Source organism: Columba livia, chromosome 11 (genome assembly GCF_036013475.1).
Source record: "Columba livia isolate bColLiv1 breed racing homer chromosome 11, bColLiv1.pat.W.v2, whole genome shotgun sequence".
NCBI classification, from domain to species: Eukaryota; Metazoa; Chordata; class Aves; order Columbiformes; family Columbidae; genus Columba; species Columba livia.
This window is the reverse complement of record NC_088612.1, coordinates 18,732,950-18,751,121: the sequence shown is the minus strand read 5'-3', so window position 1 is coordinate 18,751,121 and position 18,172 is coordinate 18,732,950. Positions and strand designations below refer to the sequence as shown.

Below are 18,172 nucleotides of genomic sequence, written 5' to 3'. Positions count from 1 at the left end.
ATTAGAAGCCATTTCTTGCTACCCTGGCTTTGTGACTCTGATGTAGATGATACCTTTTCTGAATGTACTTGTTAGTGTAGTTGCAGAAGTAGGTAATTAATAACTCTTGATGACTGGAACATGTTGATAATTTGTTTCAAGTAACCAGTCTTCCCTCAGGAATTTGGACACATAAGATACTGTGCTGCTGGTAATGAAAGAATATTGGAGAACCAAATTTACAAAATACTTTTCTTTTTAGCACGTGTCTAGCTGCTTAAGTGGTAAAACACTGTCAGCTGGAGTGCGCGTATAATGCATGCATTGAAGAGAACCCCTTGTGACTGAGGGTTCTGAAACAACCGTCCTCTGAATGCTGTCAAGACGAGAGTACAAGCACACAGTGGGTTTTCGGTGTGTGAGGAGCAAGACTGGTTCATCAACCTGCTGTGGGGTGCTATGGTAGAAATTTGGGTTCTAGTCTCAGCTCTACAACCTTCTTCCTGATAAGCGAGTCACTTAGTCTTCAGCATTGCTGTGTTCTTTGCTCAGGTTTCGGTGTGGATGATCTGTGACTTGATTTGTTGCCGTTGGTGGTATTGGCAAAGGAATGTTCCTTAGCTCCTCAGCTGGGTTGGCCCTCAACACCAGTTTTCATTTTCAAACACTGCGCACTGCTCCTGAACAGCTGGCACCTGCTGTGCTGTTACCTAATCTTGCTTAGTATTAACCTAAGAGTTGTGTTTGAGCAGCAGTATGTTAACACTGAGTGGATTTTACGATGGGTCCCTGCAAAATTGTAATGAGTGTTTGCATTTTCTGTGAATTTCTTTGAACAGATAGATGGCATGTTGCATTATGATGACGACCTGGAGAAGAAAATGGTTTTTCACAGTGAAGATAACTGTTATCTGAGAAGGATTTTTTGCTTTTATGGTCAAAGTTCACATTTTAATTTTGTGTAGTTATGCTATACTGGACAACAAGTAGCCTGCTGCCTTTTGTTTGGTGAGGGGAGTGGATGAGGTTGTGACAACAGATAAGAGTCCGATAAACCTGTTTTTCCAAGAGTAATTTCACAGAGCAGAGCGGGCAGTTGGGACATTTTGTGTAGATTAAGTAGTTCAAAAAGTGGCTGTAAAAAGTTGACCAAAAGAACTTGACCATAAGAAGTGTAAGAACTGTGATGCTGCATCTGCAGTCATGTTTCTGACTGTTTGAAAGTGGTGTTTGTGCCTTTGCTACTTCGGTTGTATGTGTTTTGGCTTCTTCTAAGATAATGATGTTTTGAGTATAGAGAGGTTTAGATGTGTGTACCTGGATAGAGACATGGAAGTAAAACACAGAAGTAGTTTAGATTATTTCACAAACTTTGAAATTATTGGCCTATTGTATATGCCTGTTTGAAAGCAGCATTTGCTGCTTCTCTAGTTTTTTTGTTTGTGTTTTTCCCCCTCAAACTGTTGTTTCCTGTCTTAAGTGTATCCAAAGTAAAAAAGTTAAAGATTCCATAAAATTCTAAAAGAATTCTATGGGTTGGACAAAAGAATTTGTGCAGATGAAGTTGTAAATTACAAGCTTCTTGGGTTTTGGAATAATTTTACACAAGTGAATTGCTGTTGAAATACTGTTTCTGTTCACTCTAATTTAGCTATGCTGTGCTTACCAGCTTATGAATATTGGCACTTGCAGATGCTGCTGAATCTGTATATTGCAAGAAGTGTGCCATAATCTGGGCTTTAAGTGCATTTACAAACATGCTGTGGTGCTTGTGCCCTCATATAGACGGTGGCTGTAGAAGGTGCAGAGGGGCATACCATGGCTCATCTGGCTGGAGAAACAGCTGCGTTGCTCTGCCCAGGAGCGTGTCTGTCACGAAGGCAAAAGTCACGTCCGTAACTGTTCTGTGCGCTCTGAACAGGAGCGTTGCCCTGCGGTGACTTTTGGGGGAGCCTTCTACAATCAGTAGAACTTATTTGTACAGAAAACTTGATTTTTTGTTTGGGACAACTTGTGGTTGTAGCGTGAATTTTACAGGCACCTATAGAGCTGTGATTTGTTATGGTCTTTCTGTTCTTGAGGCATGTGTTGTTGACCCTGCCTTCTCTAACATGGCTGTATTTAACAACATCAACAATTCTAGCTAAAGATAGTCTGCTACACTCGCATTATTCCCTGGAGAGGGTGAGGGGGGGAACCCCACAGCCCTGTTAGCTGTGTTAGCTGTGTTGTGTTCACGTGCTGCTGAAGGTGTTGGGTTCTGCAGTGACGAGCACAGTCACAGAACATTGCAGAACGGGATTGGGGATTCCTTCAGCTGCCCCCTGGAAAGGTGTAACGTGATGCAGCTCTTGCAGTCTCCAGGGCTCTGACTAAAACCTCTTCAGCTGGGCTTGTCTTGTACAGTCATTAAACTTGAGGGTGGAATTGCAGCAATTTTCTATGTTTACAAGAGATACACGTAGTTTAGTTGAACCCGGTGCCTTACCAAACGTATGAGTTTTAACAAGTACAAGTCAGGCTTTAACTTAGGGAAGAGTGTAAGAAAATTAAAGCTAATACAAGCTTGTTTTCTGTGGGATAGAAACAGTTAAAGATCTCTGTTTAACTGGACTCTAGTGAGTAAAGTCTTTCTGTTTATATGCATTGAGCAAGTTAATGGTATGTTGTATATGATCTTAACATTCAAAAGGAAAAGCAGGTTGAAGTTTTCCCCTTATTCATTAGAGGTGAGTAAAATTCACTTTGCTTCTTCCCTGTTCCCAACATTTTATTTTTAACACCACCCCCCGCCCCCTACATAAACTTGTCTTTTAGAACTCTGGGTCGCTGAACTGTTAGATTCTTAAAGAAGTGACAGTTCTTTCATATGTAAAAGTGCAAATTTTTACTTGGGAGTTAAACGTTAGAATATTGTAGTATGTTCAATAACTCAGCCTGTAAAACAGGGCAAATGGTGATGTCTGGATGTTTGAAAATACAAATTTTGGGGAGTTTTAGTAGCTTGAGGTTTCTGGGAAGCAGTTTTATTTGGATTATTTCCAATGAAGATCAAAAAACTTGAGTTGAAAGTGACTCTTCATGCTTTCTTTTTCTATTTTTTAGTTATTAAGAAAGGGTTGGAAGGGCAGACAACAATCTGCTGACTTCTAAAGGTTCTTAGCATGTAGATTTCATGGGGGCTCAAGTATCTAGTGGTAGAAAATGCGTTACCTGCATCTTAAGCTGCCTTTGGAAAGTTGGGCCCCTACTAATGGGAAGCGGTCTGGCAGTTGTGTAATCACAACGCATGCTCTTTTAAGAAGCTGTAAGTACGAGTGTTTTGTGCTCATCAAGCTAAACTTTGGAACTTTAGCTTGAATAATATCTTCTCAAGTCCTGGTATTTTTGTTAATATTAATTCTGTGTTGTTTGGCTTTGTGGGTTTTCTAAGGTTGGCACAGGTGAAAAATTCATAAACAGTGAATTGACTAACGATTTCATATAATATATATTGAATTGTAGCTTATTGTATAGTGCAATTTTTTCCCGAATGTTCGTGTAGGAAGTGTACGCGATCCCGAACCAGTGGGACTTGATTTGATTTTTAAAATCTTAATTCTTCTCTTTAATTCAAACAAACTCGGTAGCATCAAGCAGCTGCTGAGGGGAAGCTGTCTATGGTTTGAGATCGATTCCTTGATATGTGTTTATAGCTGCAGATGTGTTCACCTTGCAGAGATGGCATTAGCCCTCTGAAATGTCTTCTTACATTAGGATTTACTTACTTCATTCCCAAGATTTGTGGGAGCTAGAATGGTCTCTTGCTAACCTTCTCAAGGCAATTAAGCTGTTTAAAAGATTTGGGGGTTTGATGTGCTGTTGTTTGGAAGTAAAAGGGGGTGGACAACAAAAGTTGGACTGGGAAGATAATAGTTAGAAGTGCTGTTATGAAAATCACCTGGGTTTTAGTTGTAGCTGGTGTAAAAAGAACAGAACAAGGTTCTGTCAGTGATGGAGATTTTGCAAAAACTTAGACATGAAACTGGCTGGATATTGTTCAGCCAGTGTGCTGAGGAGGTTGAAACCACCACAAACAAAAACCCACAAACTAAACCAACCAAACAATACCGAACAACAGAAACCCAGAGACGTTTTCAATCTAAGATGATCTGGAAATTAAAGAAGATTAAGAACTTGTCAGCATATAATTGTGATTTTGAAGTCATAATGGTGAAGATACGTGTTTAAATGTGTTTTCTTACCATTTGGCCATGATAAAATGGCTCTGTTGTGTACAGGAAGTGGTTACTCTGTTACCTCCCAGCAAACTGTTTGCACAGGTTGTTCTGATCTCAGGAATGCGAGCAAGGTGTGTTGGTTTAGTTCAGCAACTCTGCAATTTCAAAAGTATAGTAGTAATTTAGAAATGGCTCATTTAAAAGTCTCCTACTCCCATCAAAATTGTGTCACTCCAGCTTTATAGAGCAGGATAAAGATTATATAACATTGCAAGTAAAACAGCCTTATTGTTGAGGATGAGAAAGCTGAGCTAGGATATACTTAGATGACAGATCTCCACTCAGGAAAAGCTGTTTTAATGCCTGTGCTCCTGGTTATCTTCTGTCACTTTTTGCTTTCTCTTTTTTTTTTTGGTAAGCAAAATTATGAGTAAAATGTTAGCAGACACTATTACAGAGGATGCAACGGGATGTCTGAACAGTGAGATCCTGTGTGTATTCTTCTCATACACTGTGGTTTCCCTAAATGATTTGATAGGTTTTGAAATTGTTCCAGTGTCAGGAGCTGTGGGGCTTTATCTCTTTGTATTCTGTATGTTTATGAGTAGGCTAAATTCTTTTGCTGCATTCTGCTATAGAAGTGTTTGTGTTGACAAAGCTCCCAATCTGTCCTGGTGTTAATACAAAGACTCTCTAGAAGCGATGACCCCATGAATTGGGACTGTGTGTGGGTCGGCTGTGAACACGCAGCCTTTGTCCTCGTTCCTGCGAGGTGTGATGTCATCTCAGCGTGTCACATCTTCCCGAGCCCGCGCGGCCAGCGCTGCCCAAACCTGGGCCTTGGAGCTTCTACCTCCTCAGGAACTTGTGCTTTTCCTTGTAGAGAGCAGGAATATGTCATCTTACAGCGGTTACAGAAAAGATCTCAAACACTTAATGTGGATGATACCTGTGCAGCCAAACTAGATGATGCAAAATCACTGTAAGTCAGCGGGGTAGTAAAAGGCCCAAAATAATGTGGTTGGCTTGTGTGTGTGTTTTGGTTTGGTTTTGGGCTTTTTTTAGCCACTGAAAATTAATAGTAGAATGACTGCTCTTCTGGGGTTCTGCTCATGAAATGTTGTCTTTGTATTGGGGAAGCTTGTGCTCCTTAAATGACATAACAACCCAAACCCATCTGTTCTCTCTATAGGATGCAGTTATAGAAGAAAAATCCGACTTAATTCTCTCGACAGAACTAACTTGTGTGAAGTTCAGTTGTTTGACCTTACCAACCACAAGCTTAGTTTCCCATTGCATGCGATGGTGTTACAAACTCATGAGCTTGTTTGTATCTCAAGATCAGAATGTTTAAAGTTTGTGTGTGAATTCTGTATTTCAAGATAGGGTGACTCATATCCACATGAAACTCAGCTGTTCCAAAAATATGGATTACTTAGACATCTAGAGAAATTTAGTGCCACTTATGTTTTAGGTGAAATGAATGTACTTATTGGTAAGTCTAAAGAACTAAGATGTGTTGCAACAAACAGAAAGTTTGAATGTGTATTTTAATACTAAGCATCTGTTGTCAAAAAATTGGAACACGCAATTAAGTATCTGTATTCCTGAAGTCTAAAATTTGAAGTATCTTCTGGTACAGATAAGTGAATATGCTCACATAGTGTTTAAAAAAAGCCTTTCTGATAAATTAGTTGTTCCCATTCATGTTTCAGAAGCTAAAGCAGAATAAAGATTTGAATATTTAATCATATTTAGGGTATAGTAATTCGTATGTGTTATACACTAATGCAGGGAGTATCAGACCTTAGTGTTTTTTCTCACGTACAGCAGGACTTGCTTTCATTGCAAAAAATGGAATGAGTTGGAAAGAGAGCAGAGGAGGAGGAAGGGCTGTCATTGGGTGCAGGAGGCATCAGCACATTCAGGGAGCCGCTGGAATGTATTTGAACACGTGGTGGGATTGTGTGATCGTGGCATCAGCGCTATCGGCTGCAGCCCTGTCTGACGAGGGTTTGCTGCATGCGTTTGGTGGAGATTTTTGTATAGGCCCCCCAGACTGGGACAGATACTGACTCCAACAAACTGACTCCAAAAAAAAGTGCTCTACTGTGGGTTAGCAGAAAGGAGCAACACAACGGTTAGAAAAGAAGAACATGGCCAGTGACCAGCTGAGCTTCGTTCTGTCTTCAGATTCCAGATACTACAGTTCAGAAGAGTGGACTGACAGATGTTTATCTTCTCTAAATCAGTGCAATTAATAGAGTTGTTTAGGTTTGACCGAACATCATTAACAAATACCTGATTAAAAACAAACAAACAAACAACAACAAAAAACAACAACAAAAAACCAAAACAAAAAATCAGCACAACCCCCCCCCCAGCAACTGCTAGGAGAATGCACATACACAGTTCAAATGTTGACTGTATCTGGACAATATTTTTATTCTAATGAGTCAGGGGTTTTAAGAAGCAGATGGCTCAATGGATCTTGGGAAGGGTTTTTACTTGGTCTTTGTCTTTTGTGGTGGCAACATTGGTATAATCTAAAGTCACAGTAGTAGTGTTTACCCTGTTGTCTTTCTCTTAACTTAATGAGTTGGCCAGAGAAATTCAGGTCTCAAAACCAGCTGTTTCAGACAAGTGTTCAGGCAGCATGGCCACAGTCTCCCTTCTCATGTTCCCCAATGTGCATGAAGGTCCAGCATGCAGTATGACAGTCAGAGGTAAAAATATTGCACTGTTGCAGGAGAGTTTACAGGTAGGTTATGTGTTATTAAAAATGAGATGTTACCAGTACAAAGCCTGCAATATCTGGAATTAAGTGTAACTCCATGTAATAATAGTTTGGGAACCCAGTGGGAGCTGGGAATTCAGTCTTGTTTCTCCAGCAATGACAGTGGTTAGTCTTTCAAGAGTGTCCTAAGTAAAACTGAGGAGAAAATAGACTTTTCCAAGGTACTGTATTTGGTGAAGGAAGAAGGTGATTAAACCACACGTAACTACCCATCTGTTTGCCTTCCTTAGCTTTAAAATCTTGGCACTGGACTTTCTTGACAGACTTTTGAGATGAGGCCTTAGTTAATCAGGAATCAGTTAATCAGGTATTCTAAGGTCTCTGATTCAGGTATGATACACTTCAAAGTGAAGCTGAAAGATGTAAACAGTTTGTCTTTTCATAAAGATACTAGGAATATCAGGTGTTCTTCTAAGGTATTTTTAGCTGTGATTTTAAAAAGTAAATATAAAGTTGGGGGTAAAGAGAATTTCGTGCAAAGGCTTCAGTTTAGGGGTAGGAATTCTAGGCCTCTGGAGCACACTGCCAGGTGGGGACTTTGCTGTGATAGTCTGTTTGGCCAAAGCTGATGTCCCTTGACTAGTCTCGTGGTTTCTTTTATGAGATTCAGCACTTCAGCTGAAAGGTCAGTTAGGAAGTAAGATTCTTAATGTTAAAAGCCAATTCTAATGTGCTCATGTTTTTCTCCAGTTTTCAGATGGGTAGCATTCTGCATTCTGAAGCCAGTTTAAGATAGGGAGGCAGAAAACATACCAGGCAATCAAGAAAGAGTGCAAATTTGGAAGCATGGTGCCCATTTTGGAGTCGCCTATTAGGATAGCAGTAGGAACCTTGGCTCTAAGTGTTAAAGAATGAAGCAATTTGTCATCTCTGGACTGAGAACTGTGGAACTTTTCCTTTTAAACTGCAGTGAGGAAAATGAATGAAAATTCCCTCTTTATTTTGTAAGACCTGTGGATATGAAGATAATATCTGAGTGATAAAACAGGTTCAGCAATTAGTCTTCAGCTACTAAAATGTAATTAAATGGGTGAGAAGTGGAGAATGCTTTGAATAACTAAAACGAAACAAAAAAAATCCAAACACGTTAATGATATGAAACTGAGTTGGAAGCTACATGGTTTCCTCCATCCTCACAGCGTTACTAAACCTGTGATAGGAAAAAATTGGAATTGATTTTTGGAACATCTAAACAAAGAGGCAAAGGGCTTCTGCTGACATTTCTATGGAAGGGGCTTTCTGGCACCTTTACAGGGGCTGCCTGCTGTGGCACTTGGTGACAGAAAAATCACTTGTTGTGGATTGTATGAGCAGTTGTGGGCCACATCAGGTCCGTATTTTGTACACGCTTGTTCTGGAAAATTCAGTACGCTTCTTGAGCCCATTTGATCTCAATGTGTTTTGTCACCTGCATGACAACTGTAAGGACTCTATTGATGAAAGAAAATTATCCTGTAAGCTTTCTTGATAGGGCTGTGTGCAATATACGCTTTGAGAAACCTTTCAACTGCGGGAAGTCCTCTGTGAGCCTGGATGGTACAAACATAAAATTGCAGATTTTTTTACCATTGTGTTCTACCTGTTAATTTGTCCTCCAAAGTGGGAGATGTGGACTCTGCTACTTCAGTCTGAGGGCCAGTGCTAGAACTGTTTGAATAATCCTGTTTAAGGAGGAAATCTGAAGACTCCAGGTGTTGTTCCTTTCACAGCTTTTGTTTGGAAGAATCTATATTTTGATGAAAAATTCACGTTGATATGGTTTCATTCTTTCACACATACTACTTGTGATTCCATTTTTTGGTAATAATCACCATATTTGATTTCTAAATTTCTCCCTCCTGCTCCACATGCCACCAAGGCTTTCAGCACTGGTTCTTGTGTTTGTCCATCATCTGATCAAGATGAAAATAGGCTGAAATACTAGAAGAACTGGTTGGTTTGATGACTTCCAACTTCTCTGGTGTTGTTAAAAATGCTGTGTTAAAAAATTCTATGTTGCTTGACTTAGAGTAAGATAAAAGGTGGTGTCAATACTGTGTGGTGAAATTTTGGGGGGTGAATGAGTTTTAAAAGCTTTATGGGTTTTTTGTTTATTTATTTGTTGGGTCTTTTGTGTTTGTTTGTTTGTTTTAACAGGAGTCTTACCCCTCTTCATCACCAATATGGTTTGTAGAATCAGATGACCCAAACCTGACTTCAGTCTTAGAGCGTTTAGAAGATATTAAGAAGAGCAATACTCTGGTGAGCAAGTGTTTTGGGTGTTTATTTAGATTTGTCACATTAACAAGCAATTAAATCAGTTAAGTTTGGGGATTGTTTGGGGGTTTTTGTAAACACAAGTAAAACAAAAAGTAATACAAAAGATTTGGGGCGAGGCGAAAATGGCTTAAATGCTTGCTCATTGAAAGATGTTGAGTTTCGGCCCCAATAATTACACGGTTTAAGGTTTTCTGAAAATAATTAAACAGTGAAATGCATGAGAACTTGAAACTACTGAATAAAACAGCTCTTCTGGTTGCACGTAGATCAATTATGGAGGCAAGAGCTTTGTGTTCTTGAGAATGTATATTCTCCAAAACATGGCTGTAATGGTAACTAATACAAAGGATTCCTGGTTTCAGTAAAGACAATTCGACTTGATAGCTTCTGGCTCATCAGGATGTTCCTTAGACAGTGGTAACTTTGAACAGTGCTGTGACTTTGGACGATTGCTATTTAAAGCAAATCTTTGCACAGATTCTAATGGTAGTTTTGTATTTCAGAAAACTGTCTGGGATTATATCTTACTTGAGAACCCTTTTGATGTAGTGATAGGAGCTGTGTGTGTATATGTATATGTGTGTGTGTGTCTATATATATATATATATCTATAAAAAAATTAACATCCTACTCTATGCAGGAAAGTGTCCTTGAATATTACTTCAAGAAAAATTTCAGTACACATGCAATTTGTTCCACAAAGAACATGGATTATGTGCTGACCTTGGTATATGCCTGGTTTGGGAAAAATTTGGAATGTTCTTTCTCGTGAAATCACTTGCCTGTAGTGTTTACTGGGATAATATTAATCAAGCATACTCTACCTTAAATAAGGATGTGTAAATTTCTTTTTCTAAAGAATTTAGAAGGCATTTGACTTGTTAGTTTTCTAATTATTTCTGATGCAAGTGAGAGTCTCAGTGGGCTTTGCCATAGTTAAAAACGAAGGGACAATGCAGAGAAACATCTGTGTTCCGATGTATTATGTTTGATCTGGTTACAGGATACATACCATATTACTTGTGTATTTTCTTCTTACAACCTAAACTTCATAGTAAACTATGTTTAGAAGAATGCTATAGTTCTCTTAGTGTTTGTGACTTCTGCCAAGAAAGACATACAGCATAATATACTAGCAGAAAATGTGGCCAAATCAATTTTTGCCTTAAATGCACTTTTTGGGAGATTCTCCAGCTTGAAGCTGGTATGACTAGTAGCTTTAGATGTAAAGATTTTAAACAAGGTGTTTGCCATGTTTAGCTACCTTCAGGTTTGCTTGCAGTAAGCTGGGAAGCTTTATCACACACCTGCATAGAACCTGCTGTGTTGACTTGCATATGCACACAGGCTGCTCATGTATGTTGTGAGAAAACAGCTTCTGATATCAAGATTGTACTTGCCCATGTACAGGCTGGTGGGCTGATGTCAGAGACACCTGTGGACGGCCCATTGGCTCCTCAGGAATCCACCCCACGTCATGTTATGCCAAGATGAATACAGATGGGAGTGGTTGAAGAGACAAATACTTAAACTACAAAATCTTCCTTTGTTTTGCTCAAAAGGCTTGGCTTTCTGGGGTTTGGTTTTTTGCCCTGCAACTTTTGCTCATGCAACTCCATCCGTTCCCTTCAGGGGCGTTGGAGGAACTCGCACACAACTTCTTCTACTTGGGTAGGAAGGGCTAAGGAGCTACTTGGAGATATCCAGAAGCTTCTCTTTTATCATACAATCTCCTAACAACTCCATTCAATTTAGACTTTGAGAATGTTTCAAACCAGTTTTCATTTAATTTATTGAAGCTAAAGGATCACTTGGGCTGTGTTTCTCTAAATTCATAAAAACATTGGAACAGTCAAATTTTGAATGGGAAACTATGTTGAACTCTTCCAGGAGCTCAACTGAGCACAGTGAACATGTGCTAAAAGCACTTCTAGCACATATACCTTGATTTAGCGTTCTCTGGTATTACACTTCCCTTTCTTCTTCCTTTGTAACTTTTGAGAGGTATCAGCTGTTTGGGAAACTGAAGATGTGCTCTTCAGGTGTAAAATTTTGACAGGGCTGTATATATGGAGGCCTTGTTTGATGTGGTAGAATGAAAAGTGGTTTAGTTTGTTAAAATGCACACGTTCCCTGGAAGATCTTCTGTGGGTGTTCCTTACCTTGGCATCAGCATGGTGCTTTTTGCTGTGAAAATTTGTCAAAACACTGCAGATGTTGAAAGGTTGTTAAGAACATGATCAGCATAGAGAGCATTAGGTTTGGAGGCTCTAGCGGCTTGACTGTACATTTTGGACGGGTTATAATCAGCAGATGAAGGGGCTACAGAATTCTCTCTGACCCCTGATGTCTCCTGAACTCCTTTTCAGATTCTGAAAATCAGTGTGATGTTAGATTTGGTAGGGAGCTGACAGCTGCCTTCTAGTGGTTGTGGCACGCAAGAGATACATCCTACTTCATTTTTGTTCTTCTGTGTAAAATATCAGAAGTTATAGTTGCAAGTCTAAAGTCTCAAACCTCACGGGTTATTAAATATAACTCTACATGATTTGGAGGTTTGCTTTTTAAAGCCAATAGTGAAATGGATTTATATGGGTAGCTTTAATTCTCACACCGTCCACACCTTGAGAGCTTAAACTTATGTGGAAGACAACAAAAGCATCCTGGCATAAGTATGTACAATTTGGATAAGCCGCTGTGCATAAGCACGCTGCTGCTGTGTTCAGAATTTGGATTTAGTCCTGCACAATGGCATTTCAGGAGAGAACACTGGCTCTTGCAAACTACTGATGTGGCAGCAACTAATTGCGTATTGTGGATTATAGAGACGAAACGCAGGAAGCAGCTTTGCTTTGTTCTCTGAAACTGCCCAAAACTGCTGAGTGTGCAAGGCTGGCTACCACCACAGCCTACCCGCTGGCTCAGTAGCAATCATGCTCCCAATGACAGGTATCGCTTCCCTCTGTTCCCGCTTTTATCCTTCTTCAGCACTTTCCTTCTGTGGTAGGCTAAGATGTATTGATTCATTTATGTTCATACCAATACAGTGTGTGTGTATATATATATATATAGATAGATAGATAGATAACATGTAGAACACATGTTGACTTACACTATACTTCTTGAGTCCATGTTTCATGGTTATCAGAAAACAAGGTGTTTTTTAGTGAACCCAGCAGTATACTAATATTATTAAATTTGCCTGAAAATTGGCTAATGCTTTCATACTGCATTGGAAAGATCTCTTCCTGCATAAAAAGGCCTCCTAATGTAGGGTAGATTTCAGAAAACATGTTCTAAACTGTTTTCAGATGTGTAAGATAACACAGGAAAGAAAAAATTCTAAGAGGTGGTTTTGTGTTCTAAGACAACATTATGGTGTCCTTAAGAACTACCAGCTTCTTAGAACTCCTGAAGTATTAGAATTTATGTTATAGATGTGTATATGATATATCTCTATATTTTTGTTATTTTTATATTAATTATAGTCAAAATAATTCATTTATAAATTTGTCATTGTATTTAGTCTCTTGAGCATTTACCTTCTACTAGCTATTTACATTGCTCCTTTAATACCTTGTGGATTCTGCATTGTAGCTGCTGTTTAGTTTCTGCTTTAGGCAGTTTGAGCTCCAGGGTAACTTTTGGTATGCTGACAGCCCACTTTTCTCAGTAGCATCAAAGTCTGTGTGTGAAGCGTTCATTTCACATTAGCTGAGCATGTGAAGTTAGTCTGGAAATACATTTAAGTTATTAATACATGGCAGAAATGTGCTATCCCGTTTGAAACAGTCTGTTCTTGTGCCATTAAGACATCCCAAATCAGGCTAGGCCCTACTTAGAGCAGGGGCTTGGATCAGGTGACATCCAGACATGCCTTTTGGTCCAGACTATCCTGTGATTTTTTTGATACATATGAGCAGAGCATAAGGGATAACAGAGGTGATGATCCATGGTGGAAGGATCAAGGCTATGAAATGAGTTCCTGTGGAGGAAAAACATAGTGATAAGGAAGAAGGGTTGTAGAGGTGGGATCAGCTTCTTGCTCTGCCACCACCTTTGCAGATCTTAGAAACTTTGTCGAGCAAAACAACTCAGCTATAAGAATGAAACTGCAATTTGACAGGTGCAATATTCAAGCCTGAAGCGCAGGCTGCTGTGCAGGAAGGGGGTCCCCGCTCCCAGCTGCACGTTCCTGCTGCCCGCTCTGTGGTGAAGCTGGTGCTCGTGTGCTGAAACACATCAGGAACTGATCTGCCTCAGCTCGTAAGCTGCTTCGTGGTTGTGTCATCTCTGGTGCCAGTGCAAATGCCAAGGTGAAAACGTGCTGCTGGAGGCAGGGAGACAGTTCCTCAGGCAGGTCCCAGTTGTGCTTTGAGATTGCTGTGTGTCTCGCAGGTCCTGGCTGCAGAGATTCATTCCGAATTTCAGTTCAGGTGGCAGGACTTACCCTGAAGAGGATGAGCTGTGGAGGAAGCATGGCAGGAAGCAATTCTGAACTCTTCCCAGCCCTTACTGCCTCTTTCTCTAGAGACACATTTAAGATTGTGTTCATCTGCTTTTCCGAGCTCTGGACCAGCCATACACCAGTGGTGATATTCTTCCCCCACTGTTTAGATTCTTTTGTTTGCTTCTCGACAGATGTAAACAAGTGAATAGCTACGTGAGAAAATACTCAGTTCCTGAAATGTTATCATTTGTGCTCCAGCTCTCCACGGGGCAGTGTTGTTTGTGCAGAGAAAACTTTTCTCAATAAAATGTATAGTAGTGCATCTTTACGCATCTTAAACATCTTGAGAATAATTCTAAGATCTGTGATTCTATCTGTCAACCTTTTTTTTTTTTTTTTTTTTTTTTTTTTTTTTTTTTTTAATTTATTAACCTGATTTATGCCTCCTAAAAGATTTCCTGATGTTTCAGACACCCAGGATGTTTCAAACAGGTGTAAGAGTCTTAACACTGTTGAGAAATTTGATTGTTACAGAAAGCTTCTGGCAACACAAACTGTCACATCTCGTGTATATGTTCACAACAAATGCATTGCTGATACACCGGTTCTTTTGGTGTCATCTGCTTTATTTTTGAGTTCAGGATGACTGTCCTGAATGATGCAGAAACAGCAAACTTGGTGTGATAGAGAACATAATTCTTGTAACACCAGCTGGTGTGTCAGTTCATGGCCTTCGATGAATAAATAACATGCTGATCAAACAGGAGCATTGAGTTCTACTGGAAAAGGGAAAAGCACTGAAGCTTCAGATAGCATAGCAGCAACATTTGCTTTTCACTGTGAGTGATTTGGGCTGGGAAGAGAGTTTTTAACCCCAGAGAGGCTGCATTTTTGCTTGCAATAGGGTAAGGTAAGAGCATTTAAACTGCCCAATAGCAAGGCTTCAGACATGTAGAATGTTTGGGAGTGATTAGATTTTTCTTAGATATCTTAGTTTATTGTATATTTTAAGGAATACAGTATACAAACACCAAATAGCGGTGTAGAGGTATCATTCCTTCAGGGTATGCAGTCTGTGCAGTTCTTTGGGTGAGGCCACATTGAGTCTCCCTCCTTTGCAGAGATGTCCCAAAGGGCAGTGGGGGTTGCTGCCCTCGGTGTACCTACTAGCGCAGCTGAAGGGTGCGTGTACAGAAACGGCTGTCTCACACACTGCCTTCTGCCAGCGGCAAGAAAAAGTCCCTTTACGATCTGCAAAAAAAAGTCCATAAATGGATGTATAATGTTTGCAGGCTTCATCTAGGGTATAATTCTGCTAATAGTGAAGTGTTGATTACTTTGCAAATGTATTGTGCAGTCCTTTCTTTTTCTGATATAGCTACGCAAAGACCTTGAAAAGTTAGGGAATGCAGTAGGACAGTCTTTTGTGGTCTTGACCTTAACTGGGAATCTGAGCCTGTCTGGAGAAAGCTGACAGCTGAGGGACTCCACTTAGTGAGGTGATCAAGAGGCAAACAGTGTTTCCCTATTTCTGCAGAACTAAACTTATTTTCTGGATAGCATTCCAGTGAATGAAAGGTGTCCCATGTTCTGCAGTTAGCAGAATACAGCCAGTGTAACGGTGAAAGTTGGAAACAGAAATCAATGATGGTAACAGATTGGGCTCAGCCTGACTAGAGAGGTTGAGCTGGTTTCTGTGCCTTGTACGGTGTCTGACTTGCTTCTGGTGCCTCACTGGTGTGCCCTAGAAAGGGATTCAGGATGTGGAAAATCAAACTGTTCCTCCTTGTTTTTTCAAAGACATGGTTCTTTAACCTAGGAAACCAGAATGAACCATCTTGTCTCACAGAAGATGACCATTAGGTTATTCCCTAGCGATTTGTGGCTGAGTGACCTATGCCTAGAATGAATGGTGCTGCCAGGCCAGGTTATTCTTTTGCTCATGACTTTGTTCGCTTGACATGAGGAGATGAATTGGAGTTATCTTTAACTTGCCAACATCTTTGGTTTTTCAGATTGGGAATTTTATTACAATGACTACAGAGAAAAAGGGCTTTAAGACTTGGTTCCAGTGTGTACAGATTTAAATGGTGAACACTGACTGAAAGTTCAGTACCAACATGTGAAGAAAACTCAAAATATATTGTTCTGTGCTGTGGTTTAAATAGATATTTCCATGTTTTCTTAGATGTTTCTGTGTTTTGTGTTTTTTATAGCTTCTTCAACAGCTGAAGCGATTGATATGTGACCTCTGCAGATTATATAATCTTCCTCAGCATCCAGATGTTGAAATGTTAGATCAACCTTTACCAGCTGGACAGGTAAATTAAAAAGCTGTGGACACCTTGTGGTAATGAAGGAATTGTTTTTCAGCTCCAAGAAAAAAGATGGTGGGAGTGATTACACCTCTGTAAGCCAGATTGGAGATAGGAAGCACTGTTGCTTTATGGTGTCCTCAATCTGAATTTCATTTGCAGAATCAATTTAATAATGGTGTGATAATATTACACAATTACCTTTGGAGTTTGTGTCATTGAAAGGTGTGCAGGCAATACCAGTGCTGTCAGTTTAATTCCATCCTAAATATTGTCCAAGCCAATCGCTGTGCATTCAGTGTTTCCCAAAGGTACTTTGTTCTGAAATGTAAGTGGGATTAAACACGGTTTGCTTTTTCTTGAAGAGTGTGTGTTTTACAGTGTGCACTTGGATGAGCTGCTATTGGTGTTTTCCTTCCTCTTCAGTCCCTTGCAGAGACATGGGACAGCAAGACCATATGCTGCTTTGGGTAGGGAGTAGCTGAGGTGCCTTGTTTACTTTTTGTGCAGTTGACAAATGAGAAGTTGTGAAGGGCTGGGAAACGTTCTGGTTAACCAAAATGTTTTGTATTGTGCTGAAAACAGAACTGGTAACTGATCCTAACTGTTCTTTTTGTGGTTTTGTATTTTTAATTGTTATCTTCTTTTGCTTATACATGTTAAGATGACATGATTTCTAAAAACTCCTGTAGCTTAGCAGATGGTTTCCCTGTGGTGACAGTACTATAGTAATGACAAATAACTCTCTTTATTTTGGTCATGTGCCAAATTGTAATCCTATAAGTCTTTTCTCTCAGCCACCCACATAGCAGTGCAACTGTAAGGCAACAGGCCTGTAGTATCAGTAAGAAGCTTCATTGAACAGTCTTTCTTGTGCTCTGAAACTCAAAAACAGACCCGTGAAAGGTTTCTTAGCCAGAAATGTCAGATAATTTGCAAGTTAAATAAAAGTGGTCTTAGTAAGTCAGACCAAAGATCCATCTAGTCCCCTGCATTGTCTGCAACAGTGGCATTCCTTGCTTGCCAAAGAAGAGTACACAGAGCACAAGTGTATCAGAATGTTCCTGAGTATTTCTGCAGCTCAGACTTGCTGAGCTTGAAGCGGTATCCTGAAATGGAAAGCCGTGGAAAATGAACTCCATGTATTGTTTTGGTATTTTATCCAACAATCTAGTAACAATGGCTGTATGATGGTAGTAGACGTTGCATTGAAGTTTTCGGTGGTGAGACAAAATCCAATAGGTTTTAGAGGTCTGAAGTTTGTAGTGTGGTTTTTGTTTTCTTTTCAGAGGTCTAGCATGTATATGGATTCTAGTTGGAGCCATGATCTGATTTCATGGTTAAGAGATAATGTGTTATAACCCACTTGACTTATTGCGTTTGTCACTGTCTCAGAATAGGATACCCTTATCTGAATCTTAAGTTTCCACTTAGAACTGAATGTGAAATTAATTGTGACATAGTTTCTTTACTTTGTGCAAAAATCTCTTTGCTGTCATGCTGCAGGAAAGCATCTTTGTGTGTCTTCCACATTAGACTTCAGTCCTTTGCAAATCTCAATAAGTGTAACTTTTGTATATACGGCTTTCTCTTCTATAGTAGACTTCCTGGTTTTGAAAGAAAGGAACGTAATGCACAATTTACGCAGAAACCTCATTGTTGTATTGCAGAATGGAACAACAGAAGAAGTTACATCAGAGGAGGAGGAAGAAGAAGATATGGGTGAAGTATGTGTGTATACGAAGGAGATTGTTATCCTAATTGAGTAGAGTTCTGGCATTTTGCTCTTCAGTGACTGGCTAATTGTTAAACCAAACTGTAAAATGTAATCTCCCTAGAGTTCAACAGAAAAGATAATTTGAAATTTAGATGTTTACCTTAATGTCAGCTTTCACTTCAACCACAAAACTAGTGAAATTTTCTTCTTAAACCTAGATCGCAGCTGTGAGGTACTTGGATACAGAGAATTGGACATCTGTTTGTGCTTTAGTCAAACAATACATAACACTGTGTGCCAAATCAGTAAGTTTGCTTTAACTCCTATTTCAAGCAGCACATGAACTGGCTCTGGTAGAGTTGAGAGTGCCTCCCAAATTGAAGCAGACTGGCTAAGAGTAAATCAGTTTGCTGATTTATTAAACAGGTGAGATAG

At 39.7% G+C, this 18,172-nt stretch overlaps 1 protein-coding gene across 3 annotated transcripts in view; it reads left to right on the top strand.

Annotated features, from left to right (window-relative positions):
* The window catches only part of UBE2Q2 (ubiquitin conjugating enzyme E2 Q2), a 46,976-nt gene that overhangs the window by 7,418 nt on the left and 21,386 nt on the right, over positions 1-18,172 (top strand). The window contains exons 2-5 of one of the 3 annotated variants that reach the window (XM_065076248.1): positions 9,133-9,237; positions 15,922-16,026; positions 17,691-17,747; positions 17,956-18,042. In XM_065076248.1, the coding sequence (XP_064932320.1) occupies positions 9,133-9,237; positions 15,922-16,026; positions 17,691-17,747; positions 17,956-18,042 (354 nt within the window). The remainder of the gene's footprint in view (positions 1-9,132; positions 9,238-15,921; positions 16,027-17,690; positions 17,748-17,955; positions 18,043-18,172) is intronic. The other 2 variants (XM_065076250.1, XM_065076249.1) reach the window with 2 other exon arrangements.